Source organism: Poecile atricapillus, chromosome 2 (assembly GCF_030490865.1).
Source record: "Poecile atricapillus isolate bPoeAtr1 chromosome 2, bPoeAtr1.hap1, whole genome shotgun sequence".
NCBI lineage: Eukaryota > Metazoa > Chordata > Aves > Passeriformes > Paridae > Poecile > Poecile atricapillus.
In genome coordinates this window covers 8,935,859-8,956,819 of record NC_081250.1, presented here as the reverse complement: position 1 = coordinate 8,956,819, position 20,961 = coordinate 8,935,859, and the positions used below count along the sequence as shown (strand labels likewise).

Here is a 20,961-nt window from a genome sequence, read left to right as displayed (position 1 = left end):
AGTCACTGTCAGTGTGAGCTCTGGAGCCCAGAGGGGCAATCATGTGGCCAAAGGCAGGTCAGAACTTCAGGATGATCTCCAATATTCCTGTGGGTGAGTGGATTGCCCTGACCAGAGCTCCACTGTCTGCTGTAGGTGCTTAGGCAGTAGCTCCAAGGACACAGCTATCTATGGTGCTTTCCACCCAAGGAACCCAGTAATCCAGATACTGTCAGCATTGAGAGGATACTGCTATCAAAACCAGTGATGCCCCAGAGAGGACTGGAAAGAGAGGTTATGAAGAAGCAAATGGATGTAAAACAGGAGAATCAATAAGGGAAAATGTTTAGTTCTAAAATTTTATGTAGCTTGAGTGAGAAGCTTTTGAGTCCGAGGTGGGCTTCTTTGAATGGCAGCTTTCATTAGTTTGCTTGCTTTGTTTATCTATTTATTAGATTTAAAACAGACACTTTAAGCTAGAGACACTGTTTTTACATCACAGCATGACCCATCACTGGCCAGGTGAGAGAAGTTTTGACCACAGTTTAGTGAAGCACACTGCATGCAACTTAAAAACTGGTCCCTCTGAAAGCCAGGAAACAATTCATACATTTGAATGCATCTAAAAACTTAACTTGTTTTTAATCATAACCACAAAAAATTATTCATTTAAATACTACCAGATATTGTAAGTCTTTTCCCTACACTCACTAATTTTTATAGCACTTGATATTTTAGCTTTCAACATTAATATATAAATTTTATTATTTTTATTTTTGGATGTGCTTTTACTTTGCTTTAGAGCTGCTTATTCTCTGCCATATCTGGAATGACATTTGCCATGGATGTCAGCCAGTAAGTTTGTGAAAGTTTTTCTGGTTCCCTGGAAACCTTCCCTAACATCCCACCCTGCCCAGAGTTTAGACAATGACACATCTCAGTGTTACATACTTCCCATGCCTCAGTTCTGAAGGGATTTTTCCCCTTTGCATATGAAGAAGAGCTGACATAGCTTAGATCGGCTTTTGAGACATTCTTGGAATAGTCAAGATGCTCTGTGTTTAAGAGAAATATTTATCTTACAGTTCACAGCCAAGGGCAGCTGGCCTGGCTCAGAACCCGTTGACTCCATCGGGAATTGGCTCCAGCTGAAAGAAGCTGCTCCCTGCCTGCCAACAGATACACGGCCAACCAAAAGTGTAAACCTGAGAACTGGAAGAATTGTGCCACCAGTTAATAAAAAAATGAGTTTATACAGATTACACAAAGAGAACAGTGCTTGGCCTGCAATTTTAGGAGGATTTACCTTTGTCCAAGACTTAGACAGTTTAGAGAGACACTGAAATGCAGATCTGGGCCCCAGTCTAGTGCACCCTGGGGACAGAAGAAGAGACACATATCAGCAGCATCGAGTACCAGACTCCAGCCTGAGACACCCAAGCAAGGGATAAGCAGCCCCTGTGGCAACATTTCCAGAGGCTGAGCACTCAGAATGAAAGGAATTAAAATCAGAATATGAGTTGGTGTACTTCAGGATAAAACCAACCCACAATATAATAACTGATCTATAGTCATGTTTTTTTAGGTTTTCTCCATATAGCCAAGTCCTCCTGCATTTCCTCTGTCAGAGAGATTTCCAGCAGATTTCCCAATTCCCAGCAGATTTCCCAATTTCTAAGTTTTTTCCTCTGTCTCCTGTTTGCAGAGCATGTGTTTCTTCCAAAATAAGCAGGACTTATTCCTGCTGGTGCTATCCCTTTTACACATGAAATAACCTGGGTAGAACAATAACAACCAGATGTGATATATGATGTATCATAATCTATAACAGCAACATCTCTCTCCAGCCCAGGAGGGTTATTTCATTCATCAGGTTTAACGAGTGTTCAAGCAGTTTATGACACATACTGCTTCACACAATCTAAATGCAGCTATGTCATTATATCAGATAAATCTTCCTAAGCAAGAATCTGTGCTATCACACACACAAAATAATGGTATCTGTGCTACTCCAAGGACACATGTTTTGCCAAATTAATTCAATTGGTATTCAGGTTAATGGTTTTAAGTACAATTATTCTACACTAAAAGTGAATTTAGGGCTTTCTAATATTAGCTCTGCTGCTGTGCTGGGTCAGTAGGAAGGTTCCAAGGCCGTGCAAAAAGTAAGTAGCTCCCATGGGGACCCTGGCAGGCAGACTTTGGGGGTGCCCCGCTAACAGCGTGATTTTATTCCGAGTTAGTGAAATCTGTAAACTCTATTTAGTAATAAAACCTACACAGATTAGAAAAGACAACATGAGACTTGAATTAACAATATTGTGGTTTCCAGGCAGGGGTCAAGGTAATAGAGCATTTTTGTAATGAAATCAGCAGCCGTCCTTTCCGTGTGTCTATTTCTTGTCCCCAGCCATACGTGATGCTGAAAGAGCCACGTATACATCACGAGCAGACTGATGAGAGCTTCTGGAAACACTCCAAAAGTAGGCTATAATGAGCAAATGACAGTTGGGAACTGGCAAATTTCTGCTTTCCTTCTAAGATTTTAAAATATGAATGGGTTTTCCAGAGAGTGAGTAAAATATTTCCCTGCCATCAAAATTATTTATCTGAAATAATTCAAGGATGACAGTATTGGTCTGCAAAATCCCAGTTAGAAGGATTTTTAAAACAGGAAAATTAGGAGCAGTAGGGATTAGAATCACTTTACAAACAATATGGAACAATACACATATGTTTATTTTGGAAGGTTATCCTTAGTGCCAGTCATAATAAAATGCCTGGAGCTAAACATGTAGACTTGTAAAGATATGGAATCCATTTTAATCACACATTGAGCAGTGAGCAGTGGATTCTTTGATACAGTTTGCCTTGATACAGCCCTATCTAGACCAATAGCATCCTTGAGAATTATTTGATAACATAATATTCATATATTGAGGCAATTGTTTTTAGAAGTCTTGAGGTTAAAAAGAAGCGATGTAAATTCCAATTGGATTGATGGCTTTAGAATAAATTCCTATTTTAACTTGGATGAGTTACTTAGATTTATAAGCAAAACTTGAGCTCTCCAATACCTTAAAAGAGCACTGTTGCAAGTCAAACACCTTAAGGAATGGCATCGAGATAAGGTAAACTGACCTCACAAAGTGGTACAGGGGAAGGGGCTAAAAACACCACTTCCATATGAAGCTCTCCAATGGAGAGGACTCCACTGATGCCAGATGTTAAGGTCAAGCATTCCCACATTTATGAAATCCTGGAATTACTGTTTGAAATATGCCCAGCTACTCTTTCCCTACAGCTGCAGAGCCTTGTGAGCAGCAGATAATGCTGTTGAAGCCCTCAGGCTGCTGAGGGAGGTGAACTTGCAACTACTCCACCCCAGCAGGAGGTTTCATCCCCAGAGCATAAACTGAGACCACCTTCAGGTCTGTGGCCTTTTCAGGGTGGCTCTGAAGGTGAGAATGGGCACAGAACACTTCAGTGGTGACCCCCAGCAGGAGCACAGCTTGCTGCACACACCTCGTGCTGTGTGTCTCTCCATGCAGAACGTGTAGGGGTGTGTTGAAGGCAATCTCCAGGGAGAACCTGGTGAGGCCCCAGGCTTAGGACACTGTCAGATTTAGCCAAGGAGGGTTGGTGGCTGAAGGCTAGGCAGGTAGACTTAGAGCTTTGGCTTTGGAATTGCTTTTTTATCTCTTTCGTGCCCTGCCCGTAGGAAAGAGATAACAGTTTTTTCTCCAGCTGTTGATAAAGTGGCAAAGAAAATTTAAAAAAAAAAAAAAAAAAAGAAAGAAAGAGAAAATAAGACAGTTATATAAGGCTAGACAGACAGAGACACATTACCTCGACAGCACCAGAATCTGAGGCTGAAAAAGAGAGAGAAAATTGTGTTTGTCCTGGAATTAATAACTTTTAGAAGAGCAAGTTGAAAGCCCAAAAGTAGACTACAAATTAATACCCTCTCTGTTCTCTTTTTAGGGGGAAAACTGGTTAAAGATACAAAGCAGATGGTGGGAGCAGGACTGAACCTCAGAGGGATGGTGAGGGACCAGTCACTGAACACACAGGTGTTTCAGTGTGGGCAGGTGAAGATGCTCAGTTATGCAGCCCCGGCACAGTTTACAATCAAATCACAGCAGAAGCCATACAACAATAAAGATAAGGGATGCACCAGCCTCTCTGTGTCCCTGGAAGCTGCCACCAGCCCAACCTGAGAAGCTGCAGAAATGAAGAAGAGAGGGCTGGAGCTGGGCTGAGCCTAGAGGAGATGGTCCTAGGAAGCACCTTGTAAAGGAGAGGATCAGAGTAAGGAGAGGACTTGTGCCAGAGCAGAGCAGGACTCCACAGCAGCAATGTAACCAATGCTCTCCCTCCACTTGGGCTCAAGGACACACATGAGCAGAGGCACAGTCTCCAGCTTGAGGGCTGAGTGAAAAAGTGTTGAGCTGTAATAAGGAATAATCTCTTCACACTGAGGTGATAATTTGCCCAATTTCTGCTACTTTTAAATGCAGTGAGGCTGTCCTGTGGGGCAGGAAGGGGCACAGGGGGTGAGTGTGGGGCTCCTGCACGGAGCAAACAAGCTTGGACCATGTTCTCCAGGCAGATCCGTGCTAGAGGGGTCTGCTTGGGCCATGCCTGGTATTTTTGGAAGCCTGAGCAGATTCAAATAGCTGAACACTGATGTGTCTGGGATCAGGAGCCCAGGTCAGAGAGGATTAGCAGGAAGGATTCGTGGCTGCCTCCAGCTCTCCTGCAGCAGGCAGCATCCAGGACCCTTCATCACCAACTGTGTCTTGTCCTTCTCAGGGCCAGGCCAGCTCACTCTCGTGTTCAGCAGCGTGGGACATGGCTCCTCAGAGATTTACCCAAAGGTGTAAATGTTTCATGCTGCCTTTGGTCACTGCACAAAGCAAAGCACTTTTAAAATGGTTAAAGTTGATGGACCTAGAAAGAGGACACAGGCACTGGTCTTGCTGGAAAGACATCACTTTAGGGGTAATATTGTGTATATTTTTTCTTCCAGTCTTTGCCACAGCTGGAAATGATAAAAAAATCCAAACCCAAAACTCCACCACTTTCTATTTAAGTTGCTGTAAAAATCCAGTCCCTGGGTGCTTTGATAGGAGATAGCCTAATCCTCTTCTTGCTTGAGTAGTCTCTCCAATTTCTGTTGTAGAGCTGACAAGTCCCTTTGGGGTTTATGGTGAGGAATTTTTTTTAGTCCTTTTTTTTTCCTTCTTTTGCTCTACTGATTTTACCTCAAGGGAAATCACTGTGGTTTTGAGGGCTTTTTACAAGCAATAGCTTCTTATTTATTTAGCTAAGATATCTAATTCCATTAAAGATAGCTGCTTTGAGGGTCTTTTTAAACATTCCTCCTTTTGCTCTGGATTCTTGAGATTTTACACATCTTTTTACCACACTAGTTGGCTTGGATAGTTAGAGTTCCATTACATTTGTCTAACAAGCAGGAAAATGTATTTAAACCCTTCAGAAAGAACAGTCCCAGGGTCTGTTCCACTCCAGTGGGACTCACTTCCAGTGCGCTGGGGCAGAGCTGAGGGAGAGACAGAAGACAGCTGGGTACTTTGCCTCTGCACTAGCCCATGCCCCCAAAACACGTGTGCCTACAAAAGGACAGGTCACAAATACAGAAGATAAGTAACTGAAGGAGTTTAATAACTTTATAGGTAATGGATGTGCTGAAGTTTTCCTATAAATCAAGATGATGTCTTCCCATAGTGCTGCTCCATGTCACATCCCAGAGTGGTGGACATCACGGCACAGGACCAGCTGGACAAAGGGTCACAGAAATTATGCCAAAGGGCAGGAATGTGCTGCTCCTCCAAATACCATTTCAGCTGTTCAGTTTTGTTTTCTCTTGACAAACAAGAGATAAATTAATTACATTATATTGCAGATAGCTATGGATGGAAGTGGAATAGAGCCCCTTATCTGTGGGAAAGCCCTCGGATGTGACTGGTTGTACAAATACTTGCACTGCAAATACAATTACTCAGAATGAGAGGGGATGCAAGGAGAGCCACAGGCACAGGGTGGAGCAGGGCACTTAGCAGACCTCACCCGTCTCCATCTTTGGTATTTCTAGATTTCAGGGACAGGGAAAAATGTGCTGTCTCAGTGCTGGCTCTAAGGAGAAATACCCTGTAGGGTTTAATTTCATCTTTATAAGCTGAAACAAGGCTGTTTATTCTGTATTATTCCACATTGTTTCCCTGTCTGTTTGCCTTGTGAAGCAGTTTTTTTGGTTTCCTGAAAACTTAATTAGCTAAATGCACTGAATGAAGTGCAAGAGATAAACAGGAGGAACAGAGAGGCTGACTGGTAACCACTCTAAGATTGTCTCAAGAGATCAGGAGCAGAGTCAGGAACTGTATGAAAATCCTCTGAGTTCTGGTCTCTTAACCTAGAACACCACCTTGTCAAGGACAGAGTTCTGTTTGTAATGTGGCTGCACATCACACATCAAGCCACTTTCTGCCTCACTCAAGCAAATTTGAAGCTTTTGTTTTCATGTCTGTAAGGGCAAATTCCTCCAGAAAAAAAAAAAAAAAAAGCTTTTTCCAGAATAATATGTTCAGCAACCCCAAATGCTAAGGAATTGCAGAAAACCAGAAAGACTCTAAAGAAATAGATACTGGGTTTTTTTTACAAAGCTGATAAATCAGGCCAATATGTTGGGAAATTCAGCTGTATCAAAAACAAGGTTGAGGTAGTAGCTTACAAAGCAGAAAGCACTTGGCTGATGCCAAAAAACTGTTTCAGTATTGGTTTCTGTTTGACAAGAGTCAGGAACACAGAAACCTCTTCCCAGGGGGAAGGCAGACCTCTGCTTTATTTATGAAGTCAGGAACCTGACCGGAGTACGTTAAGCTTGGTGGAGCAAAGCTCCTTATAGGCTCATAAATGGTGTCAGGATCTGGGGGTTTACTGTGGGTATTGGAGTTCACTCATCACAGCAAAGTGCTCCACGTTTGGAGCGATACAAATCAGTTGGTGAAGGCTGCTTTAGGCTAAAGTGCCTTGATGGGATTTCTTCCCCACTGCACTTGGAAGGGCTGCATCAAGATTTAATTCACTGAATATCAGCATATATTAGTGCAAATAACACAGCAGCTGCCAGGACTAAATTAAGCAATGGTTAGCTCCATTTGGAAAAGCATTGTGCACTCCACAAGGTTTAATTTAAATAGGAAGACCTTTTGGGGATCTTTCATAGAGGACACATCCTGATAATGTCACCAGATTATGACTGGATTCTGAGGTTGCAACATGGTACTTCTGTTACTTGGCTTCTCTGTTTTCTGATCAAAATAAAATATCCTTAAGAGTGAGATTCAACGTAATGATGCACATAACAACACTTTATGTTACATACAAGAAGCCTTAAATAATTCCAGAATCTGTGTTGGTATAATTAATGTTGAACACGCCTTTAAGTTCACGTGTCATTATTCCAGTAAAGGTATTTATCACTAGAAATGCAGTGCTAAAACACACAGTGCTGAGTCCTGCACCAGGTGAGCACACAAATACACACACACATACATCCCCTCCAAAAAAGGGCAGCAAAGTGGGAAAAGCTGCACCTGCAGGAAATGCATCCATGTGACAGAAATCCCAGACAGAAGGGAAGGGTCTGCTATAAAAAGCATGGTATTTATTTTAAATTAATCTTCAAAGTGCAAGAATACAGCTGTGTCCTGGGGCTCTAATTTCAGATAAGGAAACAAAACTGTGCACTCCCTTTGACAGCTCTCTATCTCTTATCCAGCTCTTGCAAGTGGAAGAAATAAAATACACCAAAATCCCCTTAACAACAGTGTAATTATATTTATCAAAGTCTGTGTAATTACAGCTACCCTGGAAGCTGTATTTATGCCATTTCCCCCCACTAAAACCCATTCCTTGTAGCTAACTCAGGACAAACCCCGTGTTTAGTCCTGGCCAGAGATGCTCCTACCTGTGCAAAGACCCTGCAGCCAGACAGATACTGTTTGTGTCTGACAGTTGTGTAGAAGAAGCTGCTGTTTGAGGAACTGAGCAAACTGAAGTGCCTTCTGTATGGGATGATGCTTAAAAGAGATACGTATTCCAATTGTGGATGAGTGTTTCTCTGTGAAATACACTCTGGGCTTGCCATGAGATCATAACTTCAATGCAGGAATCATAAAGTGAAATAATCTGGTCCCATGTAATGTGGCAGATCAGATTTTCCTAATATTCTCCTCTTGACCATAAAACAAAGGAGTTCCACTGAGGAATCCCAAATCAGGCTTAGATCACACCAATGTTTAGCACTACCTGAACATAAACTCAGAGCCCTGAAAAATAAAGGCTCTGCTCAAAGATATTCAGAAAATTGTTGATTCTATTGCTTTAGGATTGATAAAGACAATTCCAGTTTGCTTCAGCTTCCTAGATACTAGGACAGTATCCATCTTCTTGGCCTAATGAAAGTAGGTAAAAACATCCCAAAGATGCTTAAGGTCCATCTACATGTGGATGTGTATGCTTGAATATTTATTTCTGTGAAGAAAGAAACAACTTTAAGGTATTCACTTCAGCTTGAGCAGAAATTGGTCCCAAAGCAAAGCAAGCAGGCAGGCAGGAAGGAGTAGTAAAACCAATCCAAAATACAACTTCACCTAACAGAAAATTGACTTTTTAAAATTAATGGTCAAACTCTTCCTGTCTGATGTACCTGCTTCCTCTGGGAACATTCATCTTTGTCAAAATACCTTAATGAAAATATCTTGATTAACTGTTTTTCTGTGTAGCTCAGTTCTGTATAGGGGAATAATTTGGTCCCTGTGTCTTTGCTCCTTTGTGCAGTGGTAATGAGTTCAGTGTTCAGCCTCTCCTGTGCAAACATGCAGATGAAACTCTTTGGATGTGGAGCTTTTTTACCTTTATTTTGCAAAAAAATGTGGCCCCTTATGCAGTGCATTGTAGAACAGAAGTTGTTGACTGATTTGTTGATTCCTATAAGGTGAGAATTCCCACCCTACAGGGAGGGTTTCTGTAAGAAGCTGCTGGAAGCTTCCTCTGTGTCCAGCAGAGCCAATGCCACATGGCTCCAGGACAGACGTGCCACTGGCGAAGGCTGGGCCAGTTAGGAATGATAATAATGCCTCTGGGATGACGTATTTTCTTTGAAGGGGAAAAAAAGTTATTGGGCAGATGTAACTGTGGGCAGAGAAGAGTGGGGTGAGAATATGTAAGGACAACAGCTCTGCAGACACCAAGCTGGTGGAGAAGGAGGGGCAGGAGGTGCTCCAGGCACCACAGCCGGGGTTCCTTTGCAGCCCATGGTGACACCAGGGTGAGGCAGCTCTGCCCCTGCAGCCCATGGCGATTCACGCACTGCAGAGGTCGAGGAGGAGACCCATGCCTGAAAAGAAGCCTGGGAACCCATGGAAGGCCTGTGCTGGAGCAGGGTCCTGGCAGGGACCTAACAACCTGTGCAGAGAGGAGCCCACGCTGGAGTGGCTTCCTGGTAGGACTCGTGACCTTGTGGGGGACCCAGACTGGTGCAGGCTGTGCCTGAAGGAGTGACCCCATGGAAGAGTGACCCAAGAGCTGGAGCATTTCATGGAATACCCTCTCCCTTGGGACAGACCTCACACAAGGGAAGAAGCTCTCTCCCTAAGCAGCAGCAGAAACAATGTGGATGAAGTGACTGTAACCCACATTGTCCATCTCCTGAGAGCTGGCAGGGGGTAGAGAGAGCACAGGGAGAAGGAGCAGGAGGAGGGACTTTAAGGGAGGGAGCGGGGCAGGTGTTTTTAAGATTTGTTTTTACTTCTCATTATCCTGCTCTGATTCTGATTGGTAAATTCAATTAACATCCTCAAGTCAAGCCTGTTTTGCCTGGCTGTTAATCTCTGTGTGATCTCTCCCTGTCCTTATCTCAACTCATGAGCCCTTCCTTGTATTTTCTACTGTCCAGCTGTAGAAGGAATTGACAGAATGGCTTTGGTGGGTGCCTGGCATCCAGCTAGGGTCAACCCATGACACCACGGCTATTTTTAATTTTAAGAAAAATCCAAAGTGATGCAGGGGATTTCTTAGCTCATTTGCCCTATGAAAGGTAAAAAATGTGTTCCCAAATAGGTGAGACCCTTATTTATTTGTCCTACAAGAAGAACAAGACATTTTCAGCATTAACAAGGAGAGGGCCCACTTCTGTTCTGGCTGGGGGAAAGCTGGCCCAGGACAGCCAAGGCCAACCAGCTGGCAGCAAAGATTGCTGAAAAGGGCAAGAATGAAAGAAAAAACAGAAACAGCCTCACAGATCTCCCCAGACATTTCTGGGTAATGTCTTGCACAGCTCTTAGGGGAAGAGGTTCTCCTTCCCTGCAGTTACATTCATCCATTTTTTGTTATCAGTATTATAGGATTTTAATAATAAATCCTCAGGGCTGGCCATCATCTTTACCATGAGAGAAAGGAAGCAACAGCAGGTGCTCAGGTCAGCTTTTCCCTTTCTCCTCCTCCTTCCACCATCTCCAGCATCCACAACACGTCCTTCCCTGCCAGCCTGCTTATCTTCACACCTACACATAGGTTTGGTGCCTATGCTTCCTGCATAGGCACCCAACCCTTAAAACAACAACAGATGTTTTCCTTATCATATGTTTAAAACTTTTCATGAAAGCTGAGGTTAAATATATATATATATAATTGCTCTGCAGCACTAGACAAACAGCCTTCACGCTCCAAAGGTAAAAGCCTTATTTCAGGAAAGCAAGCACGCTGATGGCAAAACACAGACCACTATCAATTGCTGCTCCCATAAATCACATTTATTTTCCAAATAATAGGAAGATTCATTGTTTTCTGCCAAGCAGTGTCACCTGGTAATAGGAGCCAGTCAAAGCAACAGTAATTTTCACGCCATAAAAACAGTATCAAAACTGTTCACTGAGTAGGATGAATGTTATTGATCAGAGGGGGGAAAAAAACTATAAAAACAGGAGCCAAAAGCAAAGAAATTAAGTAATGATGTATTGGGTGTGTAATGAAAGGTCTGTTAACATTTCCATTATTCAACTTCCCTCCCTGTATGCCTCCTCTGAAGTATTTATGACCCCACTAGGAAACCTTCTCCTCAAACTAGGGCCGTAAGGGGTTAATGGTGTGAGACCAACACTTTAGAAGGGGAGTTCAAAGCACTGTACAAAAATGAAGGGAAAGGTCCTGCCCTGGCCTCTGTTTGTTGTCACAGCAAAAGCCCCAGAGCATTTCACTGAATTGACCTTTTGCAAAAAGATGCAGAGCTGAAGGGAGGGGGTCTGCAGAAGAGCTGTGGTCAGGAGAAGGCACAGGGCTGTGGGGCAGAAGACACCTATGCTTGCCCCAAACCTGTCCCCTGTGTAGGGGGCTGGAAACTACAGGCCCCCTCCACTGAGTCCAATAGTAGTCAAAACAAATAGCACAACAAGAATAGCTGAACATACACATCCTTATTCTTGACATTTACCTGAACTTCTACAAGAATAAATACTTTTCCACTATGACCAGATACTTCCTGACTGCCCAGCTGAGAGGCTGCTTGTGCAGCCTTGGCAAATCCATAGGCATTTCAGGTGGAAGCAAAACACCTGGCTGAAGGTCTCACCAGACCAGTGGTGGAGAGGGACCGAGACCTATTGGTTTCCACCACTTCCATCCACATCCCACAGACATGATTTCACACTCAGACTTCTGCAATGTCCTGAAGGAATGTCCTTTGTTCTTGTGAATGACCACCAAGAACACAGCCAGCAGGGACAGAAATACAAAGCCTACTTTGAACACCTCTGCCTGTGTGCAGGTGTCTGTCACTCTCTGGATTAAACTCAGAACAGGGCCTGTCCTGTAACCTCCTGGTTTTCCAAATCATGCCTTTGTAGTCTCACTTCTCAGCAGCAACAGGTGATGGCATCATCACCCCCTTCTAGTCAATGCCAGCAGAAGGTAGTTCTAAAATAAAGGCCATCTCAGAACCTTTCCCCTCTGCCAAGAGAGACAGTCTCATCCTGATGACTGGAGTTTCTGAGCCCTTTCTAGCAAGAGACCGATGATTTTTATGGGTGGAAAATAGATTCTGAGGCAGCTCATTGTTAGCAACTTAAAAAAACACATTAAAAAAACAAAACCTATCTGCTAACTAACCTAGGAAAAACTTACTAATTCCTGCAACCAGCGGTTATTTCATAATTGGGCTGGTGGAAACACCTATAGCTCTCTACCTTTCTCAGCTGACACATCACAATAAAACATGATATGAGGTGACTCATTACCATCGTGTTCTATCACATCCATCTCATAATGCAACCTCAGACTTGCATTACATGAGCTGAATAATATTTTCCTAAGAAATCATGATAGAAAAATTTGTGGTTCTAAGGGAAGTAATTTTTTAGATTAAAGAAAATGCCACCACCAAACCTGAGTCCTGCTGAGAAAATAGGGGCTCAGGTGCACCCAAACACCTCCTCCCTGTACACCCCAGCAGGGCTGTCTGCTGGAGCAGAGGCACAGCATGCAGGGGTCACCCAGCACCTGAGTCTGTCTGCACTCAGGGCAAAAACATATTGGGCAAAATCACAGTTACAGTGAAGCTGGATCTGACCCAGAACTGCAGAGCCAGACACATTCTGGGCTTTGACAGGTCCTGGCACAACCTTTTGGGGGCTCAGATCAGTGAGCTGGTTTTGCCTCTGCACTTTAACTATCAGTTTGCTGTCCTGCACCCTCCCATCTCTCTGGATGTTCCCATCACTGACGTTTCCTCATAACTATTTCCTCAGACATTTAAGATTTCCCAGATGACGTGGATGACCCAAAAACCCAGTAAGTGAACACTTGCATGCAGCTGTCCCTGCACAAAAGATGCTGACAGGAACAGGGAAACTCACAGCGCAGATTGCTACAGATGGGAAATACCTTCTGTATATTGGACAAGAAGGGGCTGGCAGTGGAAAAGCTGTTGCAGTGCCACGGGCAGTGCTGCAGAAATCGGGGACACGTGGGGTGACACCGCCCAGGCCTCCCGGCACTGCCTGCAGGGATGTGTGACACCAGGAGCACGGTGCCTTCCCGAGGTTACTGGGCTCACCTCCCTGGCTGATCCTTCAGCCAGTGCCAGCTTTCTGTGGGAGCAGGGCCTGGCAGTGGCCACAGACCCCCAGGCCAGGCAGAGGCACGGACAGCGAACGCTTGGAGGAGCAACGAGTGGTGGCAGGAGCCGAGCCTGAGTCAGGAGGAGCACATCCCAAACGCTGCCAAGGAATGTCCCATGACGTGATTGCAGCTGAGGGGGAGGGAAGGTGTGTGGGACCACGCTCTGGAGATACCATCACTGCCATGAGCTCATGCGTTCGCACCCCAGAGCCTCTGAGAGCCTGGTGAGACTGAGGACAGCAGAGCCAGGCCCCAGGTCTGCCCTCCCTGCACTCCTGGCTGTGCATGGCCCACTTCTCTTTCTGTCAGTGGAGTATTAGCAAGCTGATAACCTGCTACTCATGCTTGTCCAGATGGTCAGCACAATTCATGGAGCTGAGCCACTATTTAACCATCTTTCCCCATTCTGAGAGGGTGATCTAAGGTGGGAAAGGCTTTCTGCAAGGAATGGCTCAATGTGCTGAACCTCTTGAGCCACAAAAGAGTTAACCAAAGGCTGGCATGAGTGAGATGTGTCAAATCATGAGTGCCATGGAAAAGGTGAGTGAGGATGTGGTGGGCAGCGTCTCTTCCCATGATGGGATGAAGGAGGGGAGGAAGCAAAGGAAGATGCAGGAGAGAGCTTTAAAACACAGCACCTATCTCATTACCCAGTGGAGTCACATGAGGAATGCCTTGTCATAGGACAATGAGTATTGAGAAGCTTTCTAGGTTAACAAGTCAATGGGGAAAAAAATACTGGGTAACAAAAAGGCCATTTCTGGATCCAGGAGCCTCTGACCCCTAAAGTGCCACGGCTGGGAAAACATTTTGGTGAGGTACAACACGTTTAGCCTGTTCGTGTGCTTTCCCCTAGGCAGCCACCATTAGTCACTATCAAAGACAGGACAGTGGGCCAGGCAGCTGACAAATCCTTTTCATGGGTACAAAGCATGACTCACAGCCCAGGGAAGGCTCCAGCGCGGTACCTGCTCCCCTCGCATCCCGCAGCGCTCAAACCCGTGTTGTCACAGCTCCACCAGTATGGCAGGTTCTAGCTTGTCCCTGCTGCCAGGATCAAGTCAACCACCTGTGGTGAATGTCCCTTCCAGGTACCGTGGGAAGTGTTTATTTCAGTGCTCCAAAACCTCTCCTCAGTGCTCCTTCCCTTCCTTGGCTCTGAGTGTGCAGTCTGTTACAGAGGCTGCAAAGAGCCTCCTGGTCTGATGTAGCAATAGCAATAGCACTGCTCATCTAAACATATTAAACAGTCCAAAAATGCCACACATCTGAACCCAAAAAAAAAGGTAGAAACACATATTTTATAGGTTTAACCCCGTTACATGTAACGGGTGTATATGCATAAAAGCTTTGGTGTGATCCACGATTTTATCATCTCAGCTTTCATCTCAAAAGCCTAAAAGTAAGCTTTGTTTTTTAAGTTAAAGGAAATTTTCCCAGCTGCAATCTCTTAACACTGAAATAATGTAAAAATAACACCTGCCATATAAGACTTCATTAAATTTCAACCACCAGCAGCCTGAAGAACAGGCAAATTGCTCAGCATTGACCAAAGGATGAGCACTTCCCAAGCAAGGGATGGAAAAAATGACAACTGCTATTTCAGTAGAAAGGTGCATGTGTGTGCCAATGGAAACAGACACTGAAGAGAGCAATTAGACATCCAGCCAGCACAGTGAGGTCCCAGTCCCTCCTTGAAGACATCCTAGAAAATCCATGATCGCTTCCAGGAAGATATTGAGGCGTTTTCCTGAAATCAAAGCATTCAGACTCATTATCAGTGCAGGTGTTTTAATCTCCCTCTCATACTCACATCTTACTTTTTGGGCTGGTTTTTCAGTGACAGCATGAGGCCTTCAGGAAGAGGCAGGATCCTGCCTATCTCAAGTCTGGGATACTTGAAACTGTAGTTCAAGATATGCCAAATGACATGGTCAGTCTCTTGTCATGATGAGAGCAGCGAGGTAACCTATCCCCTGCTTGGAAATGTCATCATCTCTTGTCAGCTCAGCCACTTTATGTTTCTCCTGCTGTCAGGAGTTAACAGCTGGTGGCTAATAGGGCACCAAGGTACATAATAGATCTGATGCTTCCTAACACCCCACCTAATCCTTTTTGGCTAGAAGAGCTTGTGAAGAGACAAAGTGTGCTGACACAGGGCAGGTGAATCGACCATAGTTCCAAATATAATATTTACTGAGATCTGTATGTGGCTGTAAGAGCCCTCTTTTAATTGTCATCTGAGAGGAGGAAAATTGCCTTGCCTAGAGTTTTTAGTGCAACAGGTAGCAATGAGAAAAGTTCTGCAAAGAGTGATAAAAAGTCTCTTAAGACCAACTTCCCCCTTGGAAAGAAGATAATTAAATATAGCTAATCATGGGCTAATATGCCACCCCCAGCCTCCCATCAATGTGTGGGTTACAGGGCATCTAGGTGCTCCCTGGGCAAGGAAACATGAGAGAACCCTAAAATGTGAGCTCAGCTTGGACATAAAAGAGCAGAACTGCACAAGATAAGCAGGATCTGAAATGCAGAAAGGACTAACCTGTGCATCCAGGGAATCCTGTGCAACTAGCACACAAAACAAAAGGGGAAAAATGGGAATTAATAGAATTCTTTACATGTAGAATAAAACAATGACATTTGATATAGTAACAAGCTAATCCCACCACTTGATAGGCACCAGTTTGGTGGCACATGATGGGGAACATTCCTGAAGAGCAAGTGGGTACAAGTCACACATTTCAGATGTGGTTGGGAAAACAAGCAGCTTAGTGCTTACCTGATTATTACTGTGCATTTTCTAGATATTTGACTCATCATCTTTTCAGTGTGTTATTTCAAGAAATACATACAAAGGCTCATGAGATAGTTTGACATTTGGGGAAAAGGGAAGTCGCTGTAAAGGCAGCCAAGCTGATAGAAGGAAACAGAGCTTTGTTAGGAGCAGGATGTACAGGTCTGCAAGCTGCTCATGAAGGTGGCACCAGCATGGAGCAGAGATTGGGAAAAACCTGAAAAATACTTTTATGTCGTTCTGACACCTACACACTATGAGATAATTTATTTCAAATCAAAGTCTTACAAAATCTTGGTTCAAAGGCTAGACAGCACATCTCTGAAAGGTGTGGAAAAACAACTGAATTTAAACTATTTTCATAGTGGCAGCTTCCAAGGAGCAGGAACATTTATCTGTCAGCATTGTCTTTGTTTGCAATTGTGCCATCTCTAAAAATTGGGGTTTTTTCAGTTTATCTTTTTAAGGGATACCTTTCAGTATCTCTGTCTCTAACTATCCTGACATTCCACTGTTATCTACCCTAGTAAACTTACTTTCCTACGGGATACATTTCAGGTCTTGGAGCCCAGGTATCTTCTCCATAAAGAATAATTTTGCAATACATTTTATACATCACACTAGGCCCCATATTTAAACTAGCTCTGTTTCTGTTCTCAGCTCTTCCACGGGAGTATTGTGGGATGGGCAGGAATCATTTCCCAACTTTCACAATACATTTATTCACAGCAACCCTTGGGCCAGCATCATCTGTTATCAGTTGTGGTGTCTCACACCCACCTGCATTTTTTCCTACCCCGACACATATTTAAGTACCCACATCATCAGGCAGCCTTCACCTGTGGCAGATGGATGCACTGGGATACAGAACCATGTGCCTGCTCCTGCAGACACAGCACCAGCTCCAGGCTGTCCTGGAAGCAGCACAGCCCCATGAACACAGTGCTACAGCCACACTATACTTGAGCAGTTCCCCTTCAGCTAAAATCCAGAAATAATTAGGCTGAGAAAGAAGGAATTAGGCTCAGTGGCCATGGGCCCACATCTCTTTAATTTCTGGGCAAGCTTGGACAGATTCTAGGTAGCTGTGGGAGAGGTGACGCCCGTGGTTCCCTCCTCTGGGGACTCTGTTTCCCAGGAGTTTCTCCCAGTGGAAGGTGCTGGGTGTAGGAGGCCACCTGCAAGCACAGCAGCACCTTTCCAGTGGGATAAGGGTGCCTTTGTTGAGACAGGCTTTTCCTCACTAATTTAGGGCCTGCCTGCAGGTCTCCTAATTAATGCTCTACCCTCCTCCATCCAGCCTAACACAGGGATTGAGTCAAGGAGATATTTATGTACCAAATCCCTGTCTGCTCTAACTCTTCAAGGCACATTCCTGATCTGGAGCCACTCTGTCCCATTACGTGAGGCTGCTCACAGCACAGGGACAGCCCTGTGCTGGTGTCACCTCTCCCTTCCTCCACCTCTGCTGCTTTTCCAAAGCATGCACCGTGTCCCCAGCAAGTAATGAGCAGTGTAAGAGCTTTGAACTAACATATGTATGGGGGGCATTTCTCCTGGAGTATGGAGAGCAGCCTAACCAGGATGCAGTTCAATGTTGTGCATTATCCAGGATGAATATTCCTTGTGTGGCAAATGTGCAAGCTCTGCTCGAAGTATACTCTCATCACAGTGATGCTTCCAGCCAGAAAGAACACTCATTTTCCAGTATCAGCCATTTGACACAGGGACTGTATTGACTTGCTCATGGATTTTACAAAAGGAATTACCTGGAATGCTTGTGAGCGCTGTGTGAATGAGGACTCGCCCCCTGTGCTTACAGCCTGAACTTTAATGGAAATGAACCACAAAAAACAAATGCCAGTCTACAGTACAGTGCAAGAGGACAAAGTATAAAGGAAGATTTTCTTTATTTTTAAATATTAGTAACACTCCACAAAAAAAAAGTGGTACTTAAGTGACAGAAAACCGGTACTCGGTCCTTACTTGATCTTAACCGTAATTTACAGACCCTAAGAGAGTTCACAAATGGTTATTGCATGTTATGTGGTGCCTGCAGAGGGTTACATTGGGGAATTGAAGCTAAACCATTCCAATACCAGAGACACCAGAATTTGTTATATCAAACCATGCTAGAATGCAGACTTGGCTTTTTCTGTTTAGCTCCTCTCTTACACAATTATGTGCATTCCTACATCTTTGAAACGTTAGGATGAGTGAGCTTCTCCAGGAACTGTGGATTTTCAATATTGCCAGGTTTAAGGCTGTTACATCAACAACATATTGGCAAGAGGAAGACAAAAGAAACAAAACAAAACCATAAGCTGCTAACTCCTACCTGGAGGTTAAAAAAAGGAGACAACACACTGACAAGAAACATGCAGGTAAATGCTTAAGGCAACAGAGGGGCTCTGTACACACTAAAAGGTTATGAGAAGCAATGTGTCATGCACATGAGACAAGTATGGGAAGCAAGGAAGTCATCTTGCCAGGAAATGTGTATTTATTTTAGATCTAAGACATCTTTTCAAGCTAAAAAAAATTAGTCCTGCAATAAAACCGATGTAAAATGCCTTCATACATAAAGGTATAAGTTTTTTGCAGAAACAAGTTGATAAAATCTAAAATGGATGCTGAAAAAATGTTTGTTATCTAAAACCTACTCAGAAGAAACCAAGAGCAGTTTTAAAGTAGCACTTGGATGATTTGTCTCTAGGTTCTGAAAATAAACTTTTAAAATAAGGAATGATTTCACTAAATGATTCATCAGGAGTCAACTAAGCCTAGAAAAATCAGTAGGAGTGCTTACAGGAGACCATCATTACACTACATGTCTTAAAATCAGAGGATATAACTTCATGGTACAACTTAATATGAGGGAACATTATAATAGCAGGGGCAGAACTGCCCAGCCTGGGGGAAAAAAAACCAAAAAACCCAACCATAAAAGTCACTTATTAATCTTGCATAAATTACCCTAAAAGAGCTCATATCTCAGTCCCACTCCCAATAACATGAGTGAACAGGACTCTGCTTTCAACAGACCTGATGTTGATGCCAGTGACCAAACAAGCAGGCATTTGCCTTTTATATCCTACAGGACAAATAACAAATACTAGACTAGTGTTGTCTTAGTCCCAGGGAAGGAAGAGGTAAGAAATCCTGTAACACTTTCCAATCTTCAAACAACACACTTCTAACCACGACCAGCCTTGTCTGAATTCCCTAACCTGAACGGGCAAGAAAGCCACTCCGTGAAACTAAAAGGAATAACATAGTGCAATTTTAGTACAGTTTTAAACATGAGTCACTTCCTTGGTAGCAGTGTGAACAATCAAAAAATATACACAAAAGAGGTGTGCTTGAAGGTAACATGAAGTTGTCATTATTATAAAGGTATTGGCATAGCAGAGAAGTCCATTTTAGTAACTCGCTTTGGTTGACTTCTTCTTCTTCAGCTCCTCTCTCTGCTTCTGCTTCCTCCTCTTGCTGCCTTCTTTGTATCCTGAGGAAACATGGCTTGTAAAACACTTTTCACAGCATTTATGGACTTTTCTCTCTAGCAAAAGCACATGTTCTCTGAATGGTTTAAAGAATATTAAAGAAAAGGTCTGGCTTCCTAATGTGTTGTTTGTTTGTTTTTTTTAATTGCCATTTTCACTATATCCCCAATTCTACTATATCCCTGACATAGGATAGAAAGAAAATACTAGCAAACTTTGAAGTTTGAAAAGATCTGAGAGAACTTTCAAAATCCTTCAAAGCCATTCAGGAAAAGCTTCAAAATTAGAGCACATGCAAAACCAGAATAATTTTCAAAAAGGAAGCAATAAATAAGACTTATGCAGCAGGAGCAATTTAAGTACTAGCATTTCCTGCTCACGGTAGTCAGAGTTACCACGATATTTGCATTTCCATTTTAAGACTAGGGAATGCCAAGAATCCTGAGTAAATAAGAAGGTGCTCAGTGTTTACCAATATATATTTTATAAGCTGGTCATCAGCCTGCTCATGCTTAACTATGCACCACAGGTTATATTCAACTGCAGCCCCAATGGTGCATGAAAGCATTGAGTTCAAGCAACAATTATTTGCTACAAGTTCAGTAGGCACAAGCTTCCAGCCACGTGATCATCATTCCAATGGTTTATTACCCCCACGGAGATGTGTGAAAAGCAGTTCTTGCTCGGCATCACACCTTTTCCTCCAAACTTGCAGTAAAATCCAACTTGCTGGCAGCCTGCACGGGCAGTGAACTGTGTAAAACACCACATCTACCCAGGTGCACCCATAAATCTAAACTGAAAGCCAGTAAACATTTTGCTCAGACAATCATCCTGTGATGTTTTGAGACAGCTGGAGGGATCTTTCAGCTCAGTGGTGCTCTGTCACTGGAAATCAGCACAGTCCAGTGACCGGGACCAGCACAGAGCGGAGCGGGCCCTGAGTCCAGCTGAGAGGCAGGGCTGGCATCAGAGGAATGGCCCTGGAAAGGCACAGCTCTGCCTGTATGGAAATCTGTTTTTTTCCTCTGCTCTGTCAGTGGGCAGGCAGAGATGACCCCAAGGAAGCAGTTTCACCAGTGCACCTGGTTCTCCATCGATTTATCAACCGCAAAATTAAGATGGGAAAAGGAAGTGGTGGGAGGCCAGGGGAGCACAAAGCCACACTGTGGCTGCAGTTTGCTCCTCACCAGAGCTCCTCCCAAGCACAATTAGACATGTGCCCACAGCAGAGCTGAAGTTCTTCAGTCTAAGACTTGAGGAGAACCACGAGGTAAGTCTTTCAGCTTAAACCATTTGAGACATTATCAAAAGCTTAGAGGAAATACACTCACTTGTAGCAACAGGAAACTGTTCTAGGTTATCACTCTAGCTCCTGTGCTGTACCCACAGCATGACTTCATCTTTTGCAATCATCTGAGTCAAAAGGCAGGATATTTATTTAGAAATTCTGCCATGAGTGATCAGCCTGCACGAAGTTGG

The 20,961-nt window shown here is 43.8% G+C and overlaps 1 protein-coding gene across 4 annotated transcripts in view; it reads right to left on the bottom strand.

Moving 5' to 3' along the window:
* Nucleotides 1-20,961, bottom strand: part of DNAJB6 (DnaJ heat shock protein family (Hsp40) member B6) — an 86,361-nt gene that overhangs the window by 9,884 nt on the left and 55,516 nt on the right. The window contains exons 10-12 of one of the 4 annotated variants that reach the window (XM_058831911.1): nt 15,725-15,750; nt 3,505-3,726; nt 1,286-1,353 (exon numbers count right to left, since the gene is read on the bottom strand). In XM_058831911.1, the coding sequence (XP_058687894.1) occupies nt 1,286-1,353; nt 3,505-3,726; nt 15,725-15,750 (316 nt within the window). Of the gene's footprint in view, nt 1-1,285; nt 1,354-3,504; nt 3,727-14,629; nt 14,930-15,724; nt 15,751-17,869; nt 19,482-20,130; nt 20,217-20,961 lie in introns of those variants that run through there. The other 3 variants (XM_058831914.1, XM_058831912.1, XM_058831913.1) reach the window with 3 other exon arrangements.